The sequence below is a fragment of the Phoenix dactylifera genome, unplaced genomic scaffold (genome assembly GCF_009389715.1).
Source record: "Phoenix dactylifera cultivar Barhee BC4 unplaced genomic scaffold, palm_55x_up_171113_PBpolish2nd_filt_p 000141F, whole genome shotgun sequence".
Taxonomy (NCBI): Eukaryota; Viridiplantae; Streptophyta; class Magnoliopsida; order Arecales; family Arecaceae; genus Phoenix; species Phoenix dactylifera.
Genome location: NW_024067697.1, coordinates 1,025,641 through 1,048,925, shown reverse-complemented (window position 1 = coordinate 1,048,925; position 23,285 = coordinate 1,025,641). Strand labels below are relative to the sequence as shown.

At 38.6% G+C, this 23,285-nt stretch overlaps 1 protein-coding gene across 1 annotated transcript; it reads right to left on the bottom strand.

The window, feature by feature from the left end:
- Positions 1-344: 344 nt before the first annotated feature.
- On the bottom strand, positions 345-22,825 carry LOC103697850. The gene is made up of 2 exons (XM_008779793.4): positions 22,509-22,825; positions 345-1,343 (listed from the first exon to the last, which is right to left on the bottom strand). The coding sequence occupies exons 1-2, from the start codon at positions 22,736-22,738 to the stop codon at positions 890-892; spliced, it is 684 nt and encodes a 227-aa protein (XP_008778015.1). The 5' UTR covers positions 22,739-22,825; the 3' UTR covers positions 345-889.
- Positions 22,826-23,285: the final 460 nt, after the last annotated feature.

The window sequence follows — 23,285 nt, the reverse complement described above, 5'->3', positions numbered from 1 at the left end:
GCTTGTACCAGGCCGTTGGTTCCACCCAGTATCATACTGTAGTGACATTGAACCACCTGGTTTTAGACAACCCTCTGCTTGTACATGAGAAAATGATATCACAACCCTATCCGTGACCTGTAACCTACCATGTACCTGATAACATACCGGTATAATGAACCTTATCTACTACCAAATGACATTTAAAGATTCAAGTAGGAGAATCAACTACTATTTCTTGGTCCAATATCGCAATTATGCTGAATACAAAGAGCGATAAAAAAAAAGGATATTTTCAGAGGAGTACCTAGCATGAAGGAGAAAAAGAGTACAAAGCAGGTGAAAATACAAAGCAAGTGAAAGTATTCATTCAATAAATAGTCCGGTTTCAATTCCCATGATATGTCATTTTAGATAAACAAACAGTTAAAAATAGAAAGACAGATTAACCACATTGACGAGGATCAAAACCATGAAATTTTATAGTTTGGACAGAAAGAAGAGAAATGAATGGCTGTAGGAATTACACATCAGCGCGAACTGTTTGCTTTCATTACAGGGTATGGCCGTTAACTGTTGATTCCAAGCCTAAACTCTATATAACATTTATTAGTTCAAAAGATAAAATTGAGCCTGTGAATCACGAGTTGCTTTGTAGAAAGCCCACAACAACACTACAACGATCTCAAATTTTCAGCCTTTCAGTTGGTGCTGCTTCAAATGCTTCCTGTAGCTAAAAGTACATGGGACTACCAGGCAGACCAAGGTACCAACCATGATGTATTTTTGTATGAGAAATTTAAAGAACAAGAAATAACTCAACCATGCACCAGGCATACAAAAGAACCAGATAGAATTAAAGGCAAGGTGAGTTCAGTTCGTCAGCAAGGGAATCATGAGTTACCTGTCATTAGTGCAGCATCCACTGTGCAATGTCCTTCCGAAAAACACATTCTAATAAGTCTCTTTTTTTCTCCAATGCTGAGGCATGAGGTTGAAAGTAGAACATGTGCCTGTATTGATTGCCCAAACTGGCTGGTCTCCTTGGCTGCATCATCATGGACATAGTTGGGAAGGAATTTGGCCCTTTGTTCAAAGAGGTGAAAAGCGATCGCCCATTAGATTCCTTGTCTGTAATTTTATGATTCGGTCTCCGTGCTCCAAGAGACTGGTCTGAACTAGTGATACGCTTGGGTATGTCATGGGTTGGTACAACCGGAGGACGAGGGCGTATCTGCGCCGATGGTTTCATGCGGTCAAGCCACCGAAGAATCCAATTCCCGAGACTCCGACCAACTTCTATATCTCTCTGTTGTATATTCTTGTGAACTTTGACTGCCACGTTAAAAACACTACGGATGCGCCTGTAAAAGAAAGTCAGGAGAGGAAATTGTTGTCATCAAAAATTTGCAGTTGTAAAAGAAGGATGAGCTCATATTTACTTACAATTAGTTTTAGTAGGCAGAAGCAACTCTTATCTGATTAGTAAACAAGAAGCCTTGGTAACTGCAGATGTGAATGAAATGTAATTGCTTTCTTGGTTGATTTAGTTTGTCAGGTCGAATCATTTATACTGCTTAGAAACACAAAATGCTCAAGAGTAGGAGAATTATATGCACATATGTTCAAGGGTAGGAGAATTATATGCACATTTCGGACATTAGAAGATGAGTTCATGAAAAAATTAGACGAAAGGCGAAAGCAGATGAGCGAGACTAGGATACTCGAGAGTTATTATGTCGCAGATAGCGGAGATTAGTGATAGATTTGCCAATGTATCAGACATCAACAATGAACAATAGATCTCATCATATGTGAGGAAGATCTCCTAATAAATCAGATAGTCAGAGTGGACAGTATGCTCCATCCATATACAATCCATAAATATTATTCGACTTATCCGGGGGGATGCAACTAAATGCATTACCCCTCCTACGAATATGGGTATAGCCAGGGGTTATAGTTTGGTACTACCTCCTACTTCCTTGAGCAAGGATGGTCGGGCTCCCACGACTACCAACTATACAGAGCTGCAGCAAGGTCACTATCAGACATCATATGACTAGCACGGATGGGACAATATCTAGGCTGATATAATATCCAAGGTCTAGTCAGTGAAAAATGCCTAAATATCTATGAGAATCATAGATATTCTACTTGAGATTGAATTCATAAAGTGAGTTATTATACATTTTTTTATTTGTCATTTTTCACTTATAAATGTTGCCACTTGTTATTTTATTGATCCATGTTGACTCAATGAATATCAGTATGATATCGACAGGTTGGCATCACATACCAATTGAAATATAAATGAAAGTTACCCTAAAGCCTCATTATGCATAGAAACATAAAAAAAGAAAAAGCAAAAAAATGCACTTTTCAATGTCTTAGTTCTGTATTAGGATGGAGCCTCATTGTGTCGGTCCGGGATGAACCAATACCGTACGAACCCAGCCAAAAACCGGCACCACCTCCAATACCGATTTTTAAAAACTTGATTTTACTTCATATTATCTCATTATGATATATTATAATAGAAACCCATATACTATAACTCGATGTCAATTACCTAGATACATCCAACCATCTTGAACAAGTAATTTATTAGAACAATCCAAAGCTATCTGTCTCTCCCTCAATTACACATTTTCCTTTTTCATACCTTGAAGGTTTGATCTACCAATCAATACTTGAAAACTTGTTAAATAAAGTTACTTGTTTTGCTTTTAGTATGCTTGATCAAATGAGAATTGTCTTCTGTGGGTAATGCCATAAATTATAATTGTCCTCTCTCCTCTTTGTTTGCTCTTTCAAAGATCTAGAGGAATCTTTGATGATTGTTTTCAAGTCATGTAAGCTCAAAACCAAAAAGTAGTAGCCTAATCCACCACCAAGCCGTTAAGTATCATGATAAATTATACTCGTCTAAAGTTGCCATCCCTAGCAATCCATCACCAGTTATTAGTTATATATCAAGTCATGCAGAAATCCATTTTCAATGACTTATTTGAACATATATTAGGATTCTTCATTCATCACCAATAAGCCTCAAGCATCAAAATTAGCAGGCCCAACAAGGTTTTAACTTTTAAAAGGGGAAAAATTGGAATGATGAAGTTAAAGGAAAAGGCAATCTTCCATTTTTGAAACCATTTCTTATGGTTCCCTGTTTCATAAATGTTCTACCTAGAAGGAAAACAGGATTTGTAAGTAATATATTACAGAATTTGATGGACATAAAAAAAATCTTTATGAGTGGCTTTTTGTTCTTTACTCATCTACTCTATAGTTGACTTATTTATTCAGCTTTTAAAGTCAGAAAGAGTCGCATGAGCTACAAATTGATCCATGATCTAATTCAATTTAAGCCTCTCAAATATTTACAACTTGATCCATGATCTTCATCTTTACATAACAAGCTACAAGTTCACTTGTTTTGAGCCAACCGGGGAGAAGAAAGTGGTTTCCTTCAACCACCTTAACTCAAACCTCTCAAACAAGTAAGAAAAAATACAATAATTGTGAAAGTAGAATTCTAGGTCACCCTTTGATCCTTTTATTTAAACTAATAAGGTCTACCCTTACCAAATCCAGGTTAGATTCCTTCTCGAAGATGTTACGGGTTTTCCAAAATAGCGATGACTAGTGAATATAATCATAAAAAAGTTAAAATCCTTTTGGCGCTAGAGCTTGAATTATACATCAATTTTGTCTACAATCGCCTCGCCTAATTCCTTCTGAATCATGAGTTATGCCAAGTCAAAGTCTTTCTGAAAAGAAAACTTTTATTTTGATTGGCTTGTTTTGAGGCCCAAACATCTTCCAATGCCCCCTAGCACCACGTGTCAGACTCTTTAGGAGTAGGCACAGTGTCATAGGTCTCAAAAAGTTATCCAATTTTAAAAAACAAGCATCTCAATCAGATGTCATATGAGGCAATGATGAATACCGAAAATTCTGATGTGCAATTCAACTTTTAATGTGGCAGATCTTACTCATAGACTCTATCCAAACCTAGCCGAAGTGGCTAGAGTGGTCCACAATACGTCTGGCAATCCTCCAATGATCCTCCTAGATCATAACCCCCCCGTTTGGTAGAATTTAGCTCCTATTAAATTAAAACTAAAGATGAGAAAACTCCTGCATACCCTATGCCTTAACTAAATCATTTAGTCTTGCTAGGAAGTTGACCCTTTCGACTAATCGGAAGAGACTCAATCCTTGCATATTTGGTTTTTGTGACCTTTGTCTCAAAAATGCAATCCTCGATCAGTGGCTTTTCCCACATTCATAGATCATCTAAGCTGGTAGCACTAATTCCTAGCCTTGGTCTTCATCTAGCATGGAAGGCATGAATAGTTTTAGGTTTTCAATATTGATAACCAAGTACATCTTCATATAAGGTAGTAAGTCAAGCTAGAATTTTTCCCAAGCTTCCTCAAAAATTTTGAAAAGACTATATCAGAATGCTTTCAGCTTCTTTCCTTCACCTCTCAACCTCCCCTTCCTTAGGTAAAGCTAGACTAGCTTCCCCTCTTGGAAGTTGCACTTCACTTGATGCTTATCATGCTCATCCATATATTTTTCTTGTGAGCTATGTAGCTATGCCTCAACCTCCCGATGCTCCTCTTTGATGTTCTCCAAAAACATTGAAGCTTAAGCCTGGTCACCCTCTTGTTCTTCTTTAGCTTAGCATCATTTTTGAACTCCAAGTCGAAGGGACTCTATTGTAGATAACCTAAGCGGACCTTAAAGGTGACATCTAGGTAAAGCTATGAATAGCTCGATTATAGGTGAACTAGATACAGGGTATAGGTGAACTAGATACAGGGTAAGCTATCATCCAAGTCTTCGGATTGTTACAATTATAGCCTGAAAAGAGGTGCATCAATCTCCATTCATGATCTTTTTTATCCATTCATCTATGGCTCACTCAAAAAATGGTTGTCTTGATCTGAAATAACTGAAGATGCCAGTCCAAAACTTTTCCAAACATATTGAAAGAAAAATCTGGCTATTGCTTCTCCAATAATCTTCTTCTTGTCGGTGATCAAGAACACCATCTTGCTAAAATGATCGACTACAATGTACATATAATCATGGTTGCACCTCATCCTTAATAATCCTCCTATGACATCCATCAAAACATTCTCCCAAGGTACTAGGAACTAGCAGAGGTGTAGACAATCCCAGCTTCCTATTAGAGAGCTTCAATGTGCTGCACAAGTATACAGCTCTTAACAACTTGAGATGCATCTTGCTGCATCTTGGGCAAACAAACATATATCCTCAAATATAGCAATTTTTCTCACTGCGAAAGTGTCCGACAACCTTCAAAGTGTGCGCCTCCCAAATCCAATATACTTGATCAGTAGCTTAAGGGCACACAAATACATTCCCCTGTCTAGTAGTCCATCCTTCAAGGTGAACTCTGTCAACTTCCCTTTGTCCAATTTCTCCAACCCCCCCGCCCCCCCCCCCCCCGCCCCCCCCCCCCCCCCCCGGGGAAATCTAGATCTGCAACATAAAAGTCCATATATTCTTCATGGCAGAGTGGTCGAATCTGCATCACAACCAACAGACTGGTAACAGTTGATGAAGAGCCTGGATAGCAAGTCAGTGATTCTGTTTATGGCTCCCTTCCTATACTTGAACACCAGGTTGAACTACTGCAAGACATCCACTTCATGTCTGAGCTTGCTGCAATATGGACTCTGCGCAGGAAATAAAGTGGCTTGTGGTTTGTGTGCATAACGATTTCCTTGCCCAACAGATAGGATCTCCAATGCTTCACCACCTAATGTAATGCATACAGCTCCTTATCATATATAGGGTAATTGAGCTGCACATCCTAAAACATCTCCGAGTGGTACACTATGGTATGCTACCAATCTCCCATCCTACATGAGGACTATTCCCAGTGCATACCCTGATGCATCATCCTCAATCTTGGGGGATCTGCAGATTTGGCAATGCTAGGACCAGTGCTTCATAGAACTTCCTCTTTAGAAGTTGCAAGGTCAAATCATGCTTCTTAGACATCTTGAACTTTTGATTAGACTTCATCAAACCATGTAAAGTAGTTGAGATCATAGACAAATGCCTGATAAATTTGCAAACATAGTGGCACACTCCCATAAAACTTTGCACCACAGTCACTATCCTACTATGCTAGGCCTAGGCCAAGTTTTGATAACCTTCAACATTCTAGATCAATTTTCAACTACAAAAGCTAGGCACATTAGAGATTATTTTCTAATTTTGCACTCCTTGAGGTTCAGCTTTAGTTGGTTTTCCTACAACACATCTAAGACCTTCGCAATGTGGTTGACATGATCTTCCCATGTGGTACTGTATATCAGGATGTCATCAAGATGCACAAACAGAAAGTCTTGATGAAGGGTCATAGCACCTTGTTCATAAGCCTCATGAAGATGGCAACAGCATTGCTCATGCTAAACAGCATCACTAACCAATTGAACAAGCCCAGCCTTGTCTTGAAAGCCGTCTTCCAAGTGTCCTCTTTGCGAACCCAAACTTGACGATAACAAATTTCAAGTCCAATTTAGTGAAGTAGCATGCATGCTTAAGTTGGTCCGACAGATCATCAATACAAAGCAAAAAGTAACAATTATTAATGATGATCTTGTTTGAGGATGATAGTGGTATTTTGATGATTAACACAACCATTAAGGGCATATCTAATTAAATATTACAAGGTAATATAATACATCATTACTAAGTTTGTCACTCTCGGCACATTAGAAGAATAAGATCAAGATGTATTTCAATGATTAATAATGAGATAAAATTTGCGATAGAAAAGGGATAGTGAATTCTAAATTCTAATTCGGCAAAGTTTCAAGTGAAATGTACTCTTAAGGGGACAATAGTAATTTTCATTGTTATAAGTATGTAGCACAATCATGGCATACATTCAAAATTGCTTGAAGTATATTTCATTGATTATATGTATGAATCTAACCTTAAGTTGCAGCAAAGTGTGAAATTAGTCGACCCCAAGATTGGTGGAGTCGACCCCGGCACATCATGGAACCATCAGGCACACTTCTGCAAAAATGGCACGGATGAACAGTAGTTGAGTCGACCCCAAGTTTGCTTGAGTCGACCCAATCTTCAAGCCTCAAGAAAACAAGTATCTAGAATTTACTGAGAGGGTCGACCCCAACCTTCCTTGAGTTGACCCCAATGGAGTCGACCCCAACTGAACATGAGTCGACCCCAAGGCTGTGAAGTTCAAAGATGTCTCTCTGGAATCCTTGAGAGGGTCGACCCCAATGGAACTTGAGTCGACCCCACTGAACCTTGAGTCGACCCCAAAAAGTGTTGAGTCGACCCAAGTGAAAAACGGCTGAAATATAAGGTTCTGTGTTTCCTGAGAGGGTCGACCCCAATGTAGCAGGAGTCGACCCCAGTGAAAGTTGGGTCGACCCCAAGTCTGATGAACAGTGGTTTGAGTCGACCCCAGAAAAGTTTGGGTCGACCCCAGCACGGGCAGAAGCATAACGGCTAGTTCTGCAGAAGTACTTTTTGTCCTCCCAACAGTAAGTAACGGCTAGTTTTTGAAATCTAACCAATGGGGGGTGTCCAATGGATGAGGGAAACTATTTAAAGTGACACTATTTATCAGAGAAAGCATCCTTTTGCAAAATATCAAAGCTTACACAAGAAAGACAAGTGCCCTAATCTTCTTCATCCAAGTGCTTCACTCAAGAGTCAAAAGGAGGTGGTAAAGCAGATTCTAAGCAACATTAAGAGCTCCATCAACCCTTGAAGAGTGAAGCAATCTTGACAAAGAAGAGAAAAGTCTCATCAAGCGATAACTATATTCTAAACTCTTCTTTGTAGCTTATAATTGTTATATTTGCTCATCTAGGAGTTTCACCTTTCTTCTTCTCTTTTAATCACCTTGTAAAGGTTTGTTGGTGAGCCCGTAAAACCAACGGTGTAGATTTATTGGTGAACCCGTAAAACCAATTGTAAAAGTTCGTTGGTGAACTCGTAAAACCAACATAGGTTTTTGGTGATCCCGGAAAACCAAAGTGTAAAGATTTTTGGATTGTGAGCTCGGAAAACAATCTAACTGTAATCCGCGGGATTATAGTGAATTCCCAAGGGGTCGCTTGGGGAGCGGACGTAGGTGCTTAGGAGAGCACCGAACCACTATACTTCTTGTGTGTTTGCATTGTGTACCGTCTTAACTTCACTCACTCATCAATTGACTAAATTAAGATAGTAAAAAATTTAGAGAAACCAATTCACCCCCCTCTCTTGGCTTGTCACCTTGGGCAACAAGTGGTATCAGAGCAAGGTGCTCACATATTATTTGTTGATCTCACAATCAAGAGACAAAGATCATGACAACCCAAGTAGGATGCTCTATGAGCGAGGGGCAATCCACAAATAGACCTCCTCTGTTTAATGGCTCTAATTACACATACTGGAAAGCTAGGATGAGAATATTCATTCAAGCTCTAGACTATGAATTGTGGAATATCATAACTAGAGGACCACACACGCCCACAATTAGCATAGAGGGCACAATCATTTCCAAACCAGAAATGGATTGGAATGAGAGTGATAGAAGACTAGCACAACTAAATGCAAAAGCAATTAATGTACTTTACTGTTCACTAGATGTAAGTGAATTCAATAGAATATCTACATGCATCTCCGCGAAAGAAATTTGGGATAAACTGGAGGTTACACATGAAGGAACTAATCAAGTCAAGGAGTCTAAAATAAATATATTAGTTCATAAGTATGAGTTGTTTAAAATGGAGTCCACTGAGTCCATAACTGAAATGTTTACTCGATTCACAGAAATCAGAAATGGGCTAAAAAGTTTAGAAAAATCTTATACTAACTCTGAATTAGTGCGAAAAATTCTTAGGTCTCTACCAAAAGTTTGGGAGGCCAAGGTAACAGCAATTCAAAAGCAAAGGACCTCAACACACTGCAATTGGAAGAACTTCTAGGATCACTCATGACCCATAAGTTGACCATGAGGCAAAATTCAGAAGAGGAGGTCAAGAAAAGAAAAACCATTGCCTTGAAGTCTGCTACTCCAAAACAGAAAACTGAATCAGAAGAATCTGATGATGAGGAGGAATATGATGAAGAAGGAATGGCTATGCTTGGAAGAAAATTCAGAAAGTTCATGAGAGGAAAGAAGAAATTTCATAAAAAAAAGCCCTTCTTCAAAGGTAGCTCAAACAAAGAAAAGGGTAAGGATAAAGAAAAGGAAAAGGAAACACCAATTTGCTATGAGTGTAACAAGCCCGGGCATTTCAAGATAGATTGCCCGAAATTGAAGTGGATGGCAAGAAAACTTAAGAAGAAGAACTTAATGGCTGAATGGAGTTAAAGTGAGGAATCAAGTTCGGAAAATGAAGATCAACAAGAGACGGCCCAAATCTACCATATGGCCAATGACGATGAGGTAGATTCTGAACTTGAATGTGATTTTACTGTTGAAGAATTACATGATGCATTTTTAGAACTCATGGAAGAACATAAGAAATTAATCAATAAAAATAAAGTTCTAAAAGATGAAAATCAATCTCTTATCCATGAAAAGCAAAAACTATTTAATGATTATGAAACATTAAGTAGGAGATTCACCAATAAAACCAAAAGTCAAATTGCTGAAAATGTCAAGTTAAAAGAAGATGCTGAAAAATACAAATCTTTAGTGGACTAGTTTACACTTAGCTCAACCAAATTAAATATGATTCTTGATAGTCAAAAAGCTGTATATGATAAAGCTGGCTTAGGATATAAAACAAATAGGAAACAAAAATACTTAAAAAACATATTTGTGAAAGCCAAAAATGAAAAGATAACTTGTCATTGCTGCAATAAATTAGGTCATAAAGCATATGAGTGTAACTATAGAAAGTCTAGCTACAACAAATTGAGCAATAATTATAAGCTAAAATCCAAAAAAAATTGGGTTCCAAAAGGAACGTCAAGTACTAACCCTAAAGGACCCAACATAGTTTGGGTACCTAAAGCATATTCTTGATCTTGATTGCAGGGGTGTCTTGCAGCTAATAAGGTGGATAAACGATGGTATCTAGATAGCGGCTGTTCAAGACACATGACAGGTGACATAGAACAATTTGTCACCTTGGAATCTAAGAAGGGTGGTGTGGTAACCTATGGAGACAATGGAAAAGGACTTATCATTGGAAAGGGTAAAATTTACGTTACTCCATCCACCTTTATAGAAAATATTTTGTTAGTTAATGGTCTGAAACATAACCTACTTAGCAGAAGTCAATTTTGTGATAAAGGTCTTAAAGTCACATTTGAAGCTTCAGTATGCATAATCACAAATCCTAAAGATAATAACATTGTACTTATAGGACAAAAGCTGAGAAAAATTTACATGGTAGATCTTCATGAGTTAGGCAAAAAAAATGGATTATGTTTAATTACTAATGAAGAAAGAAAAAATGAAACAAGTTGGCTTTGGCATCGTAGACTAGGACATGCTAGTATGGACCTAATATCAAAACTAGTCAAGAAGGATTTGATAAAGGATGTGCCAAAATTGATCTTTGAAAAGGACAAAATCTGTGGACCATGCTCATTAGGAAAGCAAACAAAATCATCCTTCAAATCAAAGAATATAGTATCAACCACTAGGCCTTTTGAACTCATACACATGGATCTATTTGGACCCACTAGAACCGCAAGTCTAGGAGGAAAGAAGTATGGACTAGTTATAGTAGATGATTTTTCAAGATATACATAGGTTTCATTTCTTGCACATAAGAATGAAGCATTTTCAGCATTCTTGAAATATTATAAAAATATCATAACTGAAAAGAAGCTCACCTTAATAGCAATTCGAAGTGATCATGGAACTGAATTTGAAAATCAACACTTTGAAGAATTTTGTAATGAAAATGGTATTTCACATCAATTTTCAGCACCGAGAATGCCTCAACAAAATGGGGTTGTTGAAAGAAAAAATAGAATCTTGGCAGAAATGGCACGCACAATGTTGTGTGAGTCAAATCTTCCAAAGTACTTTTGGGCTGAAGCTATAAGTACTGCTTGTCATATTCTAAATCGGATTTTAATACGACCTATAACCAAGAAAACTCCTTATGAACTTTGGAAGAATAAGAAACCAACTGCTAAATATCTTAAAGTATTTGGATGTAGATGTTTCATTTTAAACAATGGCAAGGAGGATCTAAGTAAATTTGATGCCAAGTCAGATGAAGGTATCTTCTTAGGATACTCTACATCTAGCAGGGCATACAGAGTATTCAACAAAAGAACTCTTGTAATTGAAGAGTCAGTCAATATTATTTTTGATAAATCTGATAGTGAGTCTCCTAGGAGAGAAAATATTCTTAATGATGATGCACGAATTATTGACTTTGAAAAATTGAATCTTGATGACGTGCCAAATCAAGAAAAGGAAAATGAACGCGTGCCACCACAATCTCAAGACTTGCCAAAGGAATGGAGGTATGCACATGGACACTCTAAAGACTTAATCATTGGTGATCCATCTTAAGGGGTAAGAACTCGATCCTCTCTTAGAAATTTAAATGACTATCTTGCTTTTGTTTCACAATTAGAACCTAAAACTTATGAAGAAGCTGAAAAAGACATAAATTGGATAAATGCTATGCAAGAAGAATTAAATCAATTCAAAAGAAGTAATGTATGGACGTTAACTGAGAGACCAAAGCATAACTCTGTAATTAGAACAAAATGGATCTTTAGAAATAAATTAGATGAAAATGGGATAGTTATAAGAAATAAAGCTAGACTTGTAGCTAAGAGATACAATCAAGAAGAAGGGATAGATTTTGAGAAAACATTTGCTCCCGTGACCAGATTAGAAGCTATTAGATTACTTCTAGCTTTTGCATGCTTCATGGATTTCACTTTGTATCAAATGGATGTAAAGAGTGCCTTCTTAAACGGTTTTATAGCGGAAAAAGTATATCTAGAGCAACCTCCTGGTTTTGAGAATCATGAATTGTCAAATCATGTGTTTAGATTACACAAGGCATTATATGAATTGAAACAAGCACCTAGGGCTTGGTATGATCGACTAAGCAAATTTCTACTGAATAATGATTTCAGTAGGGAAAATGTAGATAAAACACTATTTCTCAAAAGAAAAGTCAAAAATTTGTTAGTAGTTCAAATATACGTAGATGACATAATTTTTGGTGCCACTAATGATAATCTTTGCAAAGAGTTTGCTAAATTAATGCAAGGAGAATTCGAGATGAGTATGATGGAAGAACTAAATTTCTTTTTCGGATTACAAATCAAGCAAACTAAGGAAGCTATCTTCATTCATCAAACTAAATACACAAAGAAAATATTAAAGTTTGGGAATGAAAATCACAAGGGAATAGGCACCCCAATGAATCCCACTAGTAAGCTAGACAAAGATGAAAAAGAAAAAAGTATAGATATAAAGCTTTATAGAGGCGTGATTGGATCTTTGCTTTACCTTACTGCTAGTAGGCCGGACATAGTGTTTAGTGTGGGAATATGTGCTAGATACCAATCAGATCCTAAGGAGTCACATCTAAGAGCTGTCAAAAGAGTCCTTAGATATTTGAGAGCAACCACAAACATAAGTTTATGGTACTCTAGAGACTCCTACTAGATTTACTTGCATATTCTGATGCAGATTTTGCTGGGTGCAAAATAGATAGGAAGAGCACTAGTGGAACATGTCAATTTTTAGGAAGTAACTTAGTATCATGGTTTAGCAAAAAGCAGAATTCAGTAGCACTGTCAACAGCTGAGGCCGAATATATAGCTACCGCAAGTTGTTGTGCTTAAGTACTATGGCTCAAGCAACAACTAGAGGACTATGGAATTAAACTAGACAACATTCCTATAAAGTGTGATAACACTAGTGCCATTAACCTTACTAAAAATCCGGTTCAGCACTCTAAAGCCAAAAACATTGAAATAAGATATCATTTCATTAGAGATCATGTGCAAAATGGGAACATATGTATTGAGCATGTATGTACTACGCTACCTTGCATGAAGACATGGGATTGACGTAGAAGTCACATGCCAAGCAAGAACTGAGAAACAATTAGCTGACATATTCACAAAACCTTTAAGTGAAGATAGATTTTGCATGCTTAGGAGAGAATTAGGCATATGTGATCCTTTTGATTAAGGAGATATAAAAAGGAGCAAGTTGTCTCATGATACTCTCCTCCCATTTCGAAAAACCCATGAAACATTAGTCAAACTAGTCATCTATAGATTCCTTACTTATGTATCAGTGTCCCATAAAGAATTTGTAAGGATTGGAGGCAAGGAAGAATTTTTAAAAGGAAAGGAAGAGAAAGAAAATTTTCTGAACTGAGGCCGACCCGAGCCAGAATGGGGTCGACCCCACGTTGAGTCGACCCAAGAAAAATCTGGGGTCGACCCAACGGCGGGACCCTGTTTTTAAAAGAGGGACCTGTGAGCTTTGTTAGGGCACTGTTTCATCTTGTCCTCTTCCTAAAACCCTATTTTCCACTTTCCAATCCCTTTCAATCATCTCCAAATAGTGCTAGATTGCTTCCCCAAGCCGTTAGATCAAGATCTTGGAATGAATGGGACCCAAGCGAGCCGTTGCTAAGCGATCCGGGAGAGTCTCACGGCCAACCATTGTTGATAGGTATGCTAGGAACTCGTCTATAGTGCCTCCACAAAGTGAGACACGTGCAGAGCCTCCTCCACCTCCCTCCCCTTCAGTTCAACTTGCTAAATATGCGGGGAGACCGGTAACCACAGGGAGAAGGATCCACTCCGAATTTTTGGATCAAGAAGGGTTCCGGTTGGAGGATTGGATCCGAAGGCAGGGATGGGAGTATCTTTGCTCCCTAAATTTGATGACATACCCGGACTTGGTTCGTGAGTTCTATGCCTTCCTAAAAATTGGAATGGGAGGGCTTGTATCTGAGGTCCGAGGTGTAAGGGTTAGGATTTCAGAAGCAAGTCTGAGTGAGTTGCTTCATCTTCCCTACGAAGGTGCAACTCCAGAAAGGCCGAAAAACAAGTTGAGAGCTCTATAGTTGATCCTTGAGAACGATGATTTTGACTTTTCCGAAAGAGTGATAGCGAGCTCTCTCTCAGCTGAGATGAGGTTGTTGCACAACTTCATAGGTAAGATTTTGTTTCCGAAAAGCGGGAGATTTGATCTCATATCTGAGCGAGATTTGGTTATTATGGAGCACGTTATTCAGGGCATTCCCCTGAACCTCCCAGCTATGATGATCAGGCAGATGAAAGAGGCTATATGTAAGTCAAGAGTTTCCCTGCCATATGGTATGATACTCACCCTGGTCTTTCGACAGCATGATATATCTGTAGAGGGAGAGATCTCCAGGCATCTGCTATTCACTGACACTTACACTGCACGGTCCCTAATTCGCATGGGATATGAGAAGGTGGACGGGCAGTGGGTGCGTGCAGGAGCAATAATACATGCACCAGAGGGTGATGCACCAGAGGGTGATGCGCCAGAGATTGGAGACCCCATCCCTGAGGCTGAGGTACCTGCGGATCATCCCACAGCACCTTCAGAGGTTGGACCTTCATCGTCATCTGTACCCACGGGGTGCACAGAGGATTTTTGGAGTAGGATGACTGAGCTTGTGTCAGCTCAGGTGAAGACTCTCTCTGACGGATTGACGAGCAGGATAGACATTATGACTGCTGAGCTTAGCGACCTCAGAGAGGTGGGAGCATTACGGAGAGAGAGAGAGGCTCATGGCCCATCTGTGCCCCGAGCAGCTGAGTCAGAGGTTTCGGCATAGAGTCATCCAGCTCAGCGAGGTCCACGCCAGACTCAGTCCCATCAGGCTCGACCTTCCCTCGCCCCTTATGCTAGGAGAATGAGGACTAGATCACAGCCATTAGATACCCCCTAGGCTGATGTTAGCATTATGATTAGTGCCTAGGATTTATCTAGTTCTCATATGTATTTTGTGTTGTTCATGTACTTTGCACTTTGATTGAAGAACATTGTATTTTTGGCGTTAATGTACTACAATGTTCCATTTTGATCAGTAAAACTTGACTGTTTATTATTTACTGCGTCTACTTATCTATTGCCATGCACCTATTTGATGATAACAAAAAGAGGGAGAAGCAAGGAAAGAAATAAGTTGCAATAAGTTGACAAACAAGGTTGAAAATTATAATAGGAGATGATATACACTTAAGGAGGAGCGATATGTAACAATGAAAATGTTAAAATCTCAACTTTAACTCAAATTTCAGAATTTGGCACATACCTCTCAAACCTCGATACATAATCTGAAATTCTTGCTTTATCTCAAATTTTTGAAGTTTCATCTTTAACCAAATATAAAAGAAAGGGGGAGAAAATCAAAAGTTCAAAATGTCAATATTTGGATGAAAAAGGGGGAGACTTCACTCTCAAATTTGAAAAGCTGAAATTCAGCAACTTGAGCTCTTCTAAAATTGATTTTAAGTTAAGTATCAATCTGCTCATACTCAATATTTTGTAATCATCAAAAAGGGGGAGATTGAGAATGATAGTGGTATTTTGATGATTAACACAACCATTAAGGGCATATCTAATTAAATATTACGAGGTAATATGATACATCATTACTAAGTTCGTCACTCTCGGCACATTAGAAGAATAAGATCAAGATGTATTTCAATGATTAATAATGAGATAAAATTTGCGATAGAAAAGGGATAGTGAATTCTAAATTCTAATTCGGCAAAGTTTCAAGTGAAACGTACTCTTAAGAGGACAATAGTAATTTTCATTGTTAAGAGTATGTAGCACAACCATGGCATACATTCAAAATTGCTTGAAGTATATTTCATTGATTATATGAATGAATCTAACCTTAAGTTGCAGCAAAGTGTGAAATGAGTCGACCCCAAGATTGGTGGAGTCGACCCCGGCACATCATGGAACCATCAAACACACTTCTGCAAAAATGGCACGGATGAACAGTAGTTGAGTCGACCCCAACTTTGCTTGAGTCGACCCAATCTTCAAGCCTCAAGAAAACAAGTCTCTGAAATTTACTGAGAAGGCCGACCCCAACCTTCCTTGAGTCGACCCCAGAAATGCTCGAGTCGACCCCAATGGAGTCAACCCCAACTGAACATGAGTCGACCCCAAGGCTGTGAAGTTCAAAGATGTCTCTCTGGAATCCCTGAAAGGGTCGACCCCAATGGAACTTGAGTCAACCCCACTGAACCTTGAGTCGACCCCAAAAAGTGTTGAGTCGACCCAAGTAAAAAACGGCTGAAATATAAGGTTCTGTGTTTCCTGAGAGGGTCGACCCCAATGTAGCAGGAGTCAACTCCAGTGAAAGTTGGGTCGACCCCAGTGAAAGTTTAGTCGACCCCAAGTCTGATGAACAGTGGTTTGAGTCGACCCCAGAAAAATTTGGGTCGACCCCAACACGGGCAGAAGCATAACGGCTAGTTCTGCAGAAGTACTTTTTGTCCTTCCAACAGTAAGTAACGGCTAGTTTTTGAAATCTAACCAATGGGGGGTGTCCAATGATGAGGAAAACTATTTAAAGTGACACTATTTATCAGAGAAAGCATCCTTTTGCAAAATATTAAAGCTTACACAAGAAAGACAAGTGCCCTAATCTTCTTCATCAAGTGCTTCATTCAAGAGTCAAAAGGAGGTGGTAAAGCAGATTCTAAGCAACATTAAGAGCTCCATCAACCCTTGAAGAGTGAAGCAATCTTGACAAAGAAGAGAGAAGTCTCATCAAGCGATAACTATATTCTAAACTCTTCTTTGTAGCTTATAATTATTATATTTGCTTATCTAGGAGTTTCACCTTTCTTCTTCTCTTTTAATCACCTTGTAAAGGTTTGTTGGTGAGCCCGTAAAACCAACGGTGTAGGTTTATTAATGAACCCATAAAACCAATTGTGAAGGTTCGTTGGTGAGCCTGTAAAGCCAACATAGGTTTTTGGTGATTCCGGAAAACCAAAGTGTAAAGGTTTTTGGATTGTGAGCCCGGAAAACAATCCAACTGTAATCCGCGGGATTATAGTGAATTTCCAAGGGGTCGCTTGGGGAGTGGACGTAGGTGCTTAGGAGAGCACCGAACCACTATACTTCTTGTGTGTTTGCATTGTGTATTGTCTTAACTTCACTCACTCATCAATTGACTAAATTAAGATAGTAAAAAATTTAGAGAAACCAATTCACCCCCCTCCCTCTTGGCTTGTCACCTTGGGCAACATTGTTCAAGGTATGGAATCGATACACATCCCCCAACCACCATCTTTCTTTGGCACTAGAACCACAAACAACATGCATGGTTGCTTGCATTGATCATGCCCTATTCTATTAGCTCAATGATCTGCCTCTTAGTTTCTTTATTCTCCATGACTAAGTTGAGGTAAAGGCCCCAGTAAGGTAAAGTTGTGTCTCCAACTAGCTGGATCTTGAGCTCAATGACTCTTCTAGGTGGCAGGCCCTTTACCTTTCGAAAATATATAAAAATTTTTCAGCAGCCAAGCAATCTTGAATTTCCGATAGGAATTCAAGGACTCTATCAATGGACTCAATCTCTCCTAAGTGACATCAACCTCTCTTAATATTAGCAACAACAAATTTCTTACAAGCAACGACCACCCTCTTTACCTGTGTAGTAGTTACAAGATCAATTTTCCCTTGTGTCTTGGCAGCATCAATCATGAACCCATCATTCACAAGTCGATACTTCTGCTACTATCTTTAGAAGGCCTCATCCCAATTCTACAAATACGGGCTCCCATGAGATCTTATAAACAGCCAAAGGAACCACTTCACATATCACCTTATCAATGTATTTCTTAGTGATAGCAAATTTGGAGATACATTGCTTGGTTATCTTCAGCTCAACATCCTTCTGGATCCAATCTAGATGGTGAGGACATGAATGAATAGTCTACAACCCCAGCTTCTAAACCAGACTTTCAGAGATGAGGTCCCTATAACTTTTAGAATCCATGATAGCTCCAATGATGCTTTGCTTCACCTAGATATTCAGGTGAAAGAACTCTTCTTGCTCCTTTGAGTTTGCACCTTTTGTTGCTTTAATTTTTCTAACCATCACTTTCAAGTCTACTTGCTTAAGCTCAGGTAGCTCTTCAATTTTGATTACATTGAGGACCGCCCTCCTTTTCTTATTACAATCTTCCATCATCTTTTCTTTAGACTGCAACACAAGATAAAGGTTCCAGCACTTATTTTCTATGTTCTCTAATCCTATAGCGGTCACAATATTTTTTCAATCATGTTGTCTTGCTTTCTATTATGCTCCCTCTTTTGACCTGATCTACCACCATTTTTCCCTGGTTCTTCATTTTTTTGCCCTTCCTGTCGTCTTTATTCTTCTAGTCGATCTCCATTGCCTTCACACTAGCCCCGATGACGTCCTTAACTTTGAAGAGCTTCAACTCCTTTTGGATGTTCTCATAGAGATCTCTGATGTTCTTCATGAAAATTGCATGATCATTCGATGGTATACTCTAAGCCAAATTAATCATACTCGTGCCAGAGATTGTGCCCCCTGATCCACCAATCTACTTCATGGTCAACTGGGTAGAATTATTCATCATCTTTTTGAACTTTTTTCCGATCAAATCAGAAACATTATTGTTCTGCATGTAAGAATTCCACTAGGTAAGAGCATGGCTGAAAAGCTTTAGATGGGCAAAAGCAACATTCTAGACACTAGTGTAACTATTTATAGTAAAATGGGATTGCAATTGATCCTACCAATTGTCCCATTTCTTAGTATTGACAAATACATCATCCATAGGGATCTCGATTTAAGCTTTCGACTCAGATCGGTTGAAGAGAGAGACTTTACGTACCCGTCGGTTGCTCAGTCTTATTGTTGGATGATTAGTCCTCACATCCATATGTTGGAGACAACTTCACTATAGAAGTTGGTAGTATTTAAGTTGAAGATGTCCGTCGAAATACAAGCAGGGTGAGTTGTGCAATTTATTTCTCTAGTTATTTGAGATGTCCCTTCACATCATCATCAACCAAACTAGAAGTGGTAGTCATCCTTGCTTCATCCTTCAATGTACTATGAGCACTAACAGTTATTCTTTCGTCAACTTGTACTACTCACATATTTGGACCATAAACTAGGGCACCCACTATTTAGAGGACCAAACTTTGTTACCAACTTGATTCAATTAGGGATCCTTCAACCTACTCAACCCATACCTCTCAAAAGAATAAGGAAAAAGAGAGAAAAGTGAAAGTAGGATTCTATGTCTCCTTTTTTTTTCTTAATTGAATAAGACAACTAATTACAATCTCCCAATTTACATTAGTGAAGTTCACCCTTACAAAATCCGTATTGGATTCCTCTTCTAATTGGAAGTGGTTACAACATTTCAAAAATAGCTAGCTAGTAAAAATAATCATGAAAAAACTAAAATCTTCTTAAAACTAGATCTTAACTTCTTTATCAACTTTGTCTTCAACCACTTTGTCTAATTCTTCTTGGATTGTGAGTTATGCCCGGTCAAAATCTTTTCTGAAAAAACTTACTTTGACCGCCTATTTTAAGGCCCATCGTCATATGCTCGTGAGCCATAATAGTGCCAACCTACTAATTTGAGAGAAAGCTTCATCGAAGCCCTCATAGTTCGAAGGTGAACCGAATACATAAGACCAGGACAAATTCTTGGCGATCAAAGGTTCTGCTCATGTCCTCGTACCACTAAAACCATTGGTTGGCTTCCCCTTCCATATGGAAGGAGACCAATAGAACACACTGATCTGGGAGAGCATTTTGATACTCAAAGAATTGCTCTGCCTGTTTCACCCATTTTGTCAGCTTCATGCTAGAGTAGCGATGAAATTCCAATATGGCAGTGGGAACCTGGACTATACATTGTGTTTGATCAGATTTAGTAGCTGCGATGGTTCCTTGCTGGTTGCTGCCTTTCATTGAACTGGAAAGAGCTGACTTGTCGTTCTGCACCCAAATATCAGTTAACATGTCTACAATCTGTTTGACCTTATTCTGCAACTCCATCTCTAGCCTCTCTAAGCATATCTTTGTTGGTGGTCATGATCGAGGCTATGTTACCAGAACTGGTATGAACTCAAGTACACCAAAATTAACTTATATAATTTTTGGGCAGGCAAAAAGCTCATGTTTGGGATTCAGAAGGTTGACCTTTAAATCATTGATGTATTCACGGTTAAGAAGTACTAAGCTAGTTTTGTGGCACCATTAGCTTTGTTTACATTTTGTGCAAAGCACAACAGATATTATTGTCTCATGAGGGCATAAAAGGACCTAAAAACTGAAACATCACTAGCCTTTTATCTTCTGATTTGATATCCAACACCTATAAAATAGACACTGCATGTCCAACATGGAAAGTAGTTTATGCACTCTTTACCTCTACTTTATATAGATCACCACAAATAAAGGACCCCACAGCCTCTCTGTTCCATAGCCCCCTTGCTTCAATCAAAATTTACAAAATACCAAAATATGGAAAACAATAAGCTATTCTACTCTACACCAATATATTTCCATATGCAGCTTGAGAACCCACCTTCAACTAAGATACAAACTTATCTAAAAGAAGAGTTTCCCTCATCTCTCCCAACAAGCAGAATCATTCAAGATCATCCTTAAATCTCAATTATCTAAAAACCTACAGTGCATGGTCATGATTACCTATCCTCTGTTAAGTGTCAACACTTCTAGATCTAGTTCTATTCCCAAAAAAGCCTTTTATGACCATCTAGTCTTCTAATTCCCAACTTCCCTCATTTCTTTCCAATAAACATTCAACTATAAATAATAAAATAAATTTTGCTATACATGCTTCAAGAGAAAAAGAAATCCCCTTATCCTTCTCTTAAAAAGGTTTAACAAGGAAGAAAGTGAAATCAAGTTTTGATGAAAGTAACAGCAAAATCAATGTTGATATTTAATGTTGCAACAGCAATGAGTGCGGGATCAAACTAATAGAGCATAAGTTGAATAAATAAATAAGTAAATAGATAAATAAATAAATAGATAAACTAATTCAAATGGCCTTTGCATTTACTTTACTTCACCTACCTCAAATGCCCAAATATCCTTTTCCAAAAAATAAAATTGGTATAGTTGTACAACTTACCAGAACCTACTTAAATTTCAAATATTTTTGGAAGCATCTGTCATTATATCGCATGATGAAGACATAGCTTAGCCTCAAAATTTCCAGCAAGAAGCATTTTAGTATGAAAATGAAACAAATCAGATCTCAAAACCAGCATAATCACATCCAGATTCTTAAAAGCAAATTTCAAGAGGAATTGGTGAGAATTAAACTTTCAAGTTCCATAGTTGGAAAAGGTGCAGTCAGCATTGTGCAGTAGGAAATAATATCAACCTCTTTAACATAAATTTGAGCATTAACCAACCATTACAAATCTCATATTTGAGAATATAGCACATTAAATCTAAGGCTCACAAACCGAATATGTTGGGATAAGTAACTCTGAAATAAAAAAAGAAAGAAAAAAGATCTATTGAAGAGCAAATATCAAACAAGAAGTTACAAACACCATTTCTTTCAATCCTTGAAGAAGCCTTCCTGTCACAAGAAAGAGTTCTCTCTTACATCATCAGTGCAAGCATTCTAGTGCCTTTTCTTTGGTAATTACGGCATTCTAAGTCCTTGAGATTTCCTCATGATGGAACAAGTAAACAGAAAACCCAGTACTTCAGTGACCTCTTCCTTCCACTTGAAGTGATGATCCCCAATTTTGACAGTTAAATTTATGGCTTCCGGAAAAAATAAAACTTCCTCATCACTTGGATCACTACCTAACGAATAAAAAATCCAATCTCCATCAAGAACTTCATCCAAACATGTAGTCTTAGATGCATCACGAAATCCATATGACATTACCCATTTTCTGTCACAAAGTTTTGTAAGTCCTACGGCCATGAATAATCAGCAATCAAGTGATTATAGCACCATCATTCTCTTCTCTCCCTCCATGATCCAAGAAACCATACTAATACGTTGAAATTGTCTCAAGATTACGATAATGGCATATAATTGCGCATATGGATCAAAAAAAATGAGCACTTAAACCAGCTCATACACCAATTTAAATTCATGAATTCCACCGCAACTCTTAAAGGTTATGACCTCTTTTTTTTTATGGTAAGGGAAAAGTTATGACCTCTTTTGACAACAGAGAGCAAAGGAAACTAACAACCCGACAAATCAAAGGCCATTCCTCTCCTCCCTCATCAAGAAAGGCATCAAAGTCGAATTCAAATGAGCTCGTGTTTTTACATCGAATGTCATCATCTTACCTTGCGCTGCCCTCGGTCTCATTCACGTAAGCATCAATAAATGGATTGATTTCTAGAAACCCATTGTTACTGCCATCATCAAAGCCAAAAAGTACCGATTTCTTCAGAGAAAAAGGAGGAGGAGAAGTTGGGGCGGAGTACCTGGACAGGAATTGACGGATCTTGGGGTGATTGGGGCCGACGAGACGACGTTGGATCCTGAGGGCGAGTCTGTAGGTCCGCTTCAGCCCCAAGAAGTAGGCCGTGATTACCGTCATCTCCCACAACACCATCTTCGGCGGGCGGCGGCGGAGGTAGCGACGGACGAGGAGGAGACGCGCGTGGGACAAGTTGGTGGGCGCGGAAGGTTCGATCTCAAAATCCCTCTCCATTTATTAATACTGCGAGAGATGGATGCGAGGGGGAATCCGACGACGGCTGCTACGGCCTTCGGGGACTAGTGCTGGGCAGGTGCGGTGCACCGTGTTGGGCTTACGGGTGGCTGCGATCAAAGTCTTAGTTGATTTGAGAGTCCTAGACAATTTGGAATCCTAGTTGTCTAGCTTGCTGACCCATTCAAAGTCCGAATTTTGGATGGGAATTAGGGGGTGTGTCTAGACTTCATCCAAGGCACGCGTGAGGCTTCTTCCCAGGGAGTGTGCAAGACTTCTTAATCACGTTTTCCTCCTTGTGTTGACTCCTTCATGGCATGCGCAAGACAGCGTGAAGGTTCTTCTCATGAGGCGTGCCAATCTGATTTAGGATCTTATCAATGCGCCAAGTGGAGTCCAATGTCAAGAGGAAATCTTAGTTAGCTTATTGATTTAGTCAATTATTTGAATTAAATTAAAAAAGACCATATTTAGTAGGAGTCCTTGTTTTAAAATTTTAGATTGTAAGAGTCCTACTTTTTCCAACCTTTTGCTCTATATAAAAGAG

What these genes read in the sequence shown, in the direction of transcription:
- LOC103697850 (XM_008779793.4), bottom strand. Translation starts at nt 22,738, where the DNA reads ATGGAGAGGGATTTTGAGATCGAACCTTCCGCGCCCACCAACTTGTCC. An exon ending in ATCCGTCAATTCCTGTCCAG is followed by an intron (nt 1,344 to 22,508) that starts GTACTCCGCCCC and finishes TTTCTTTTACAG; the next exon opens with GCGCATCCGTAGTGTTTTTA.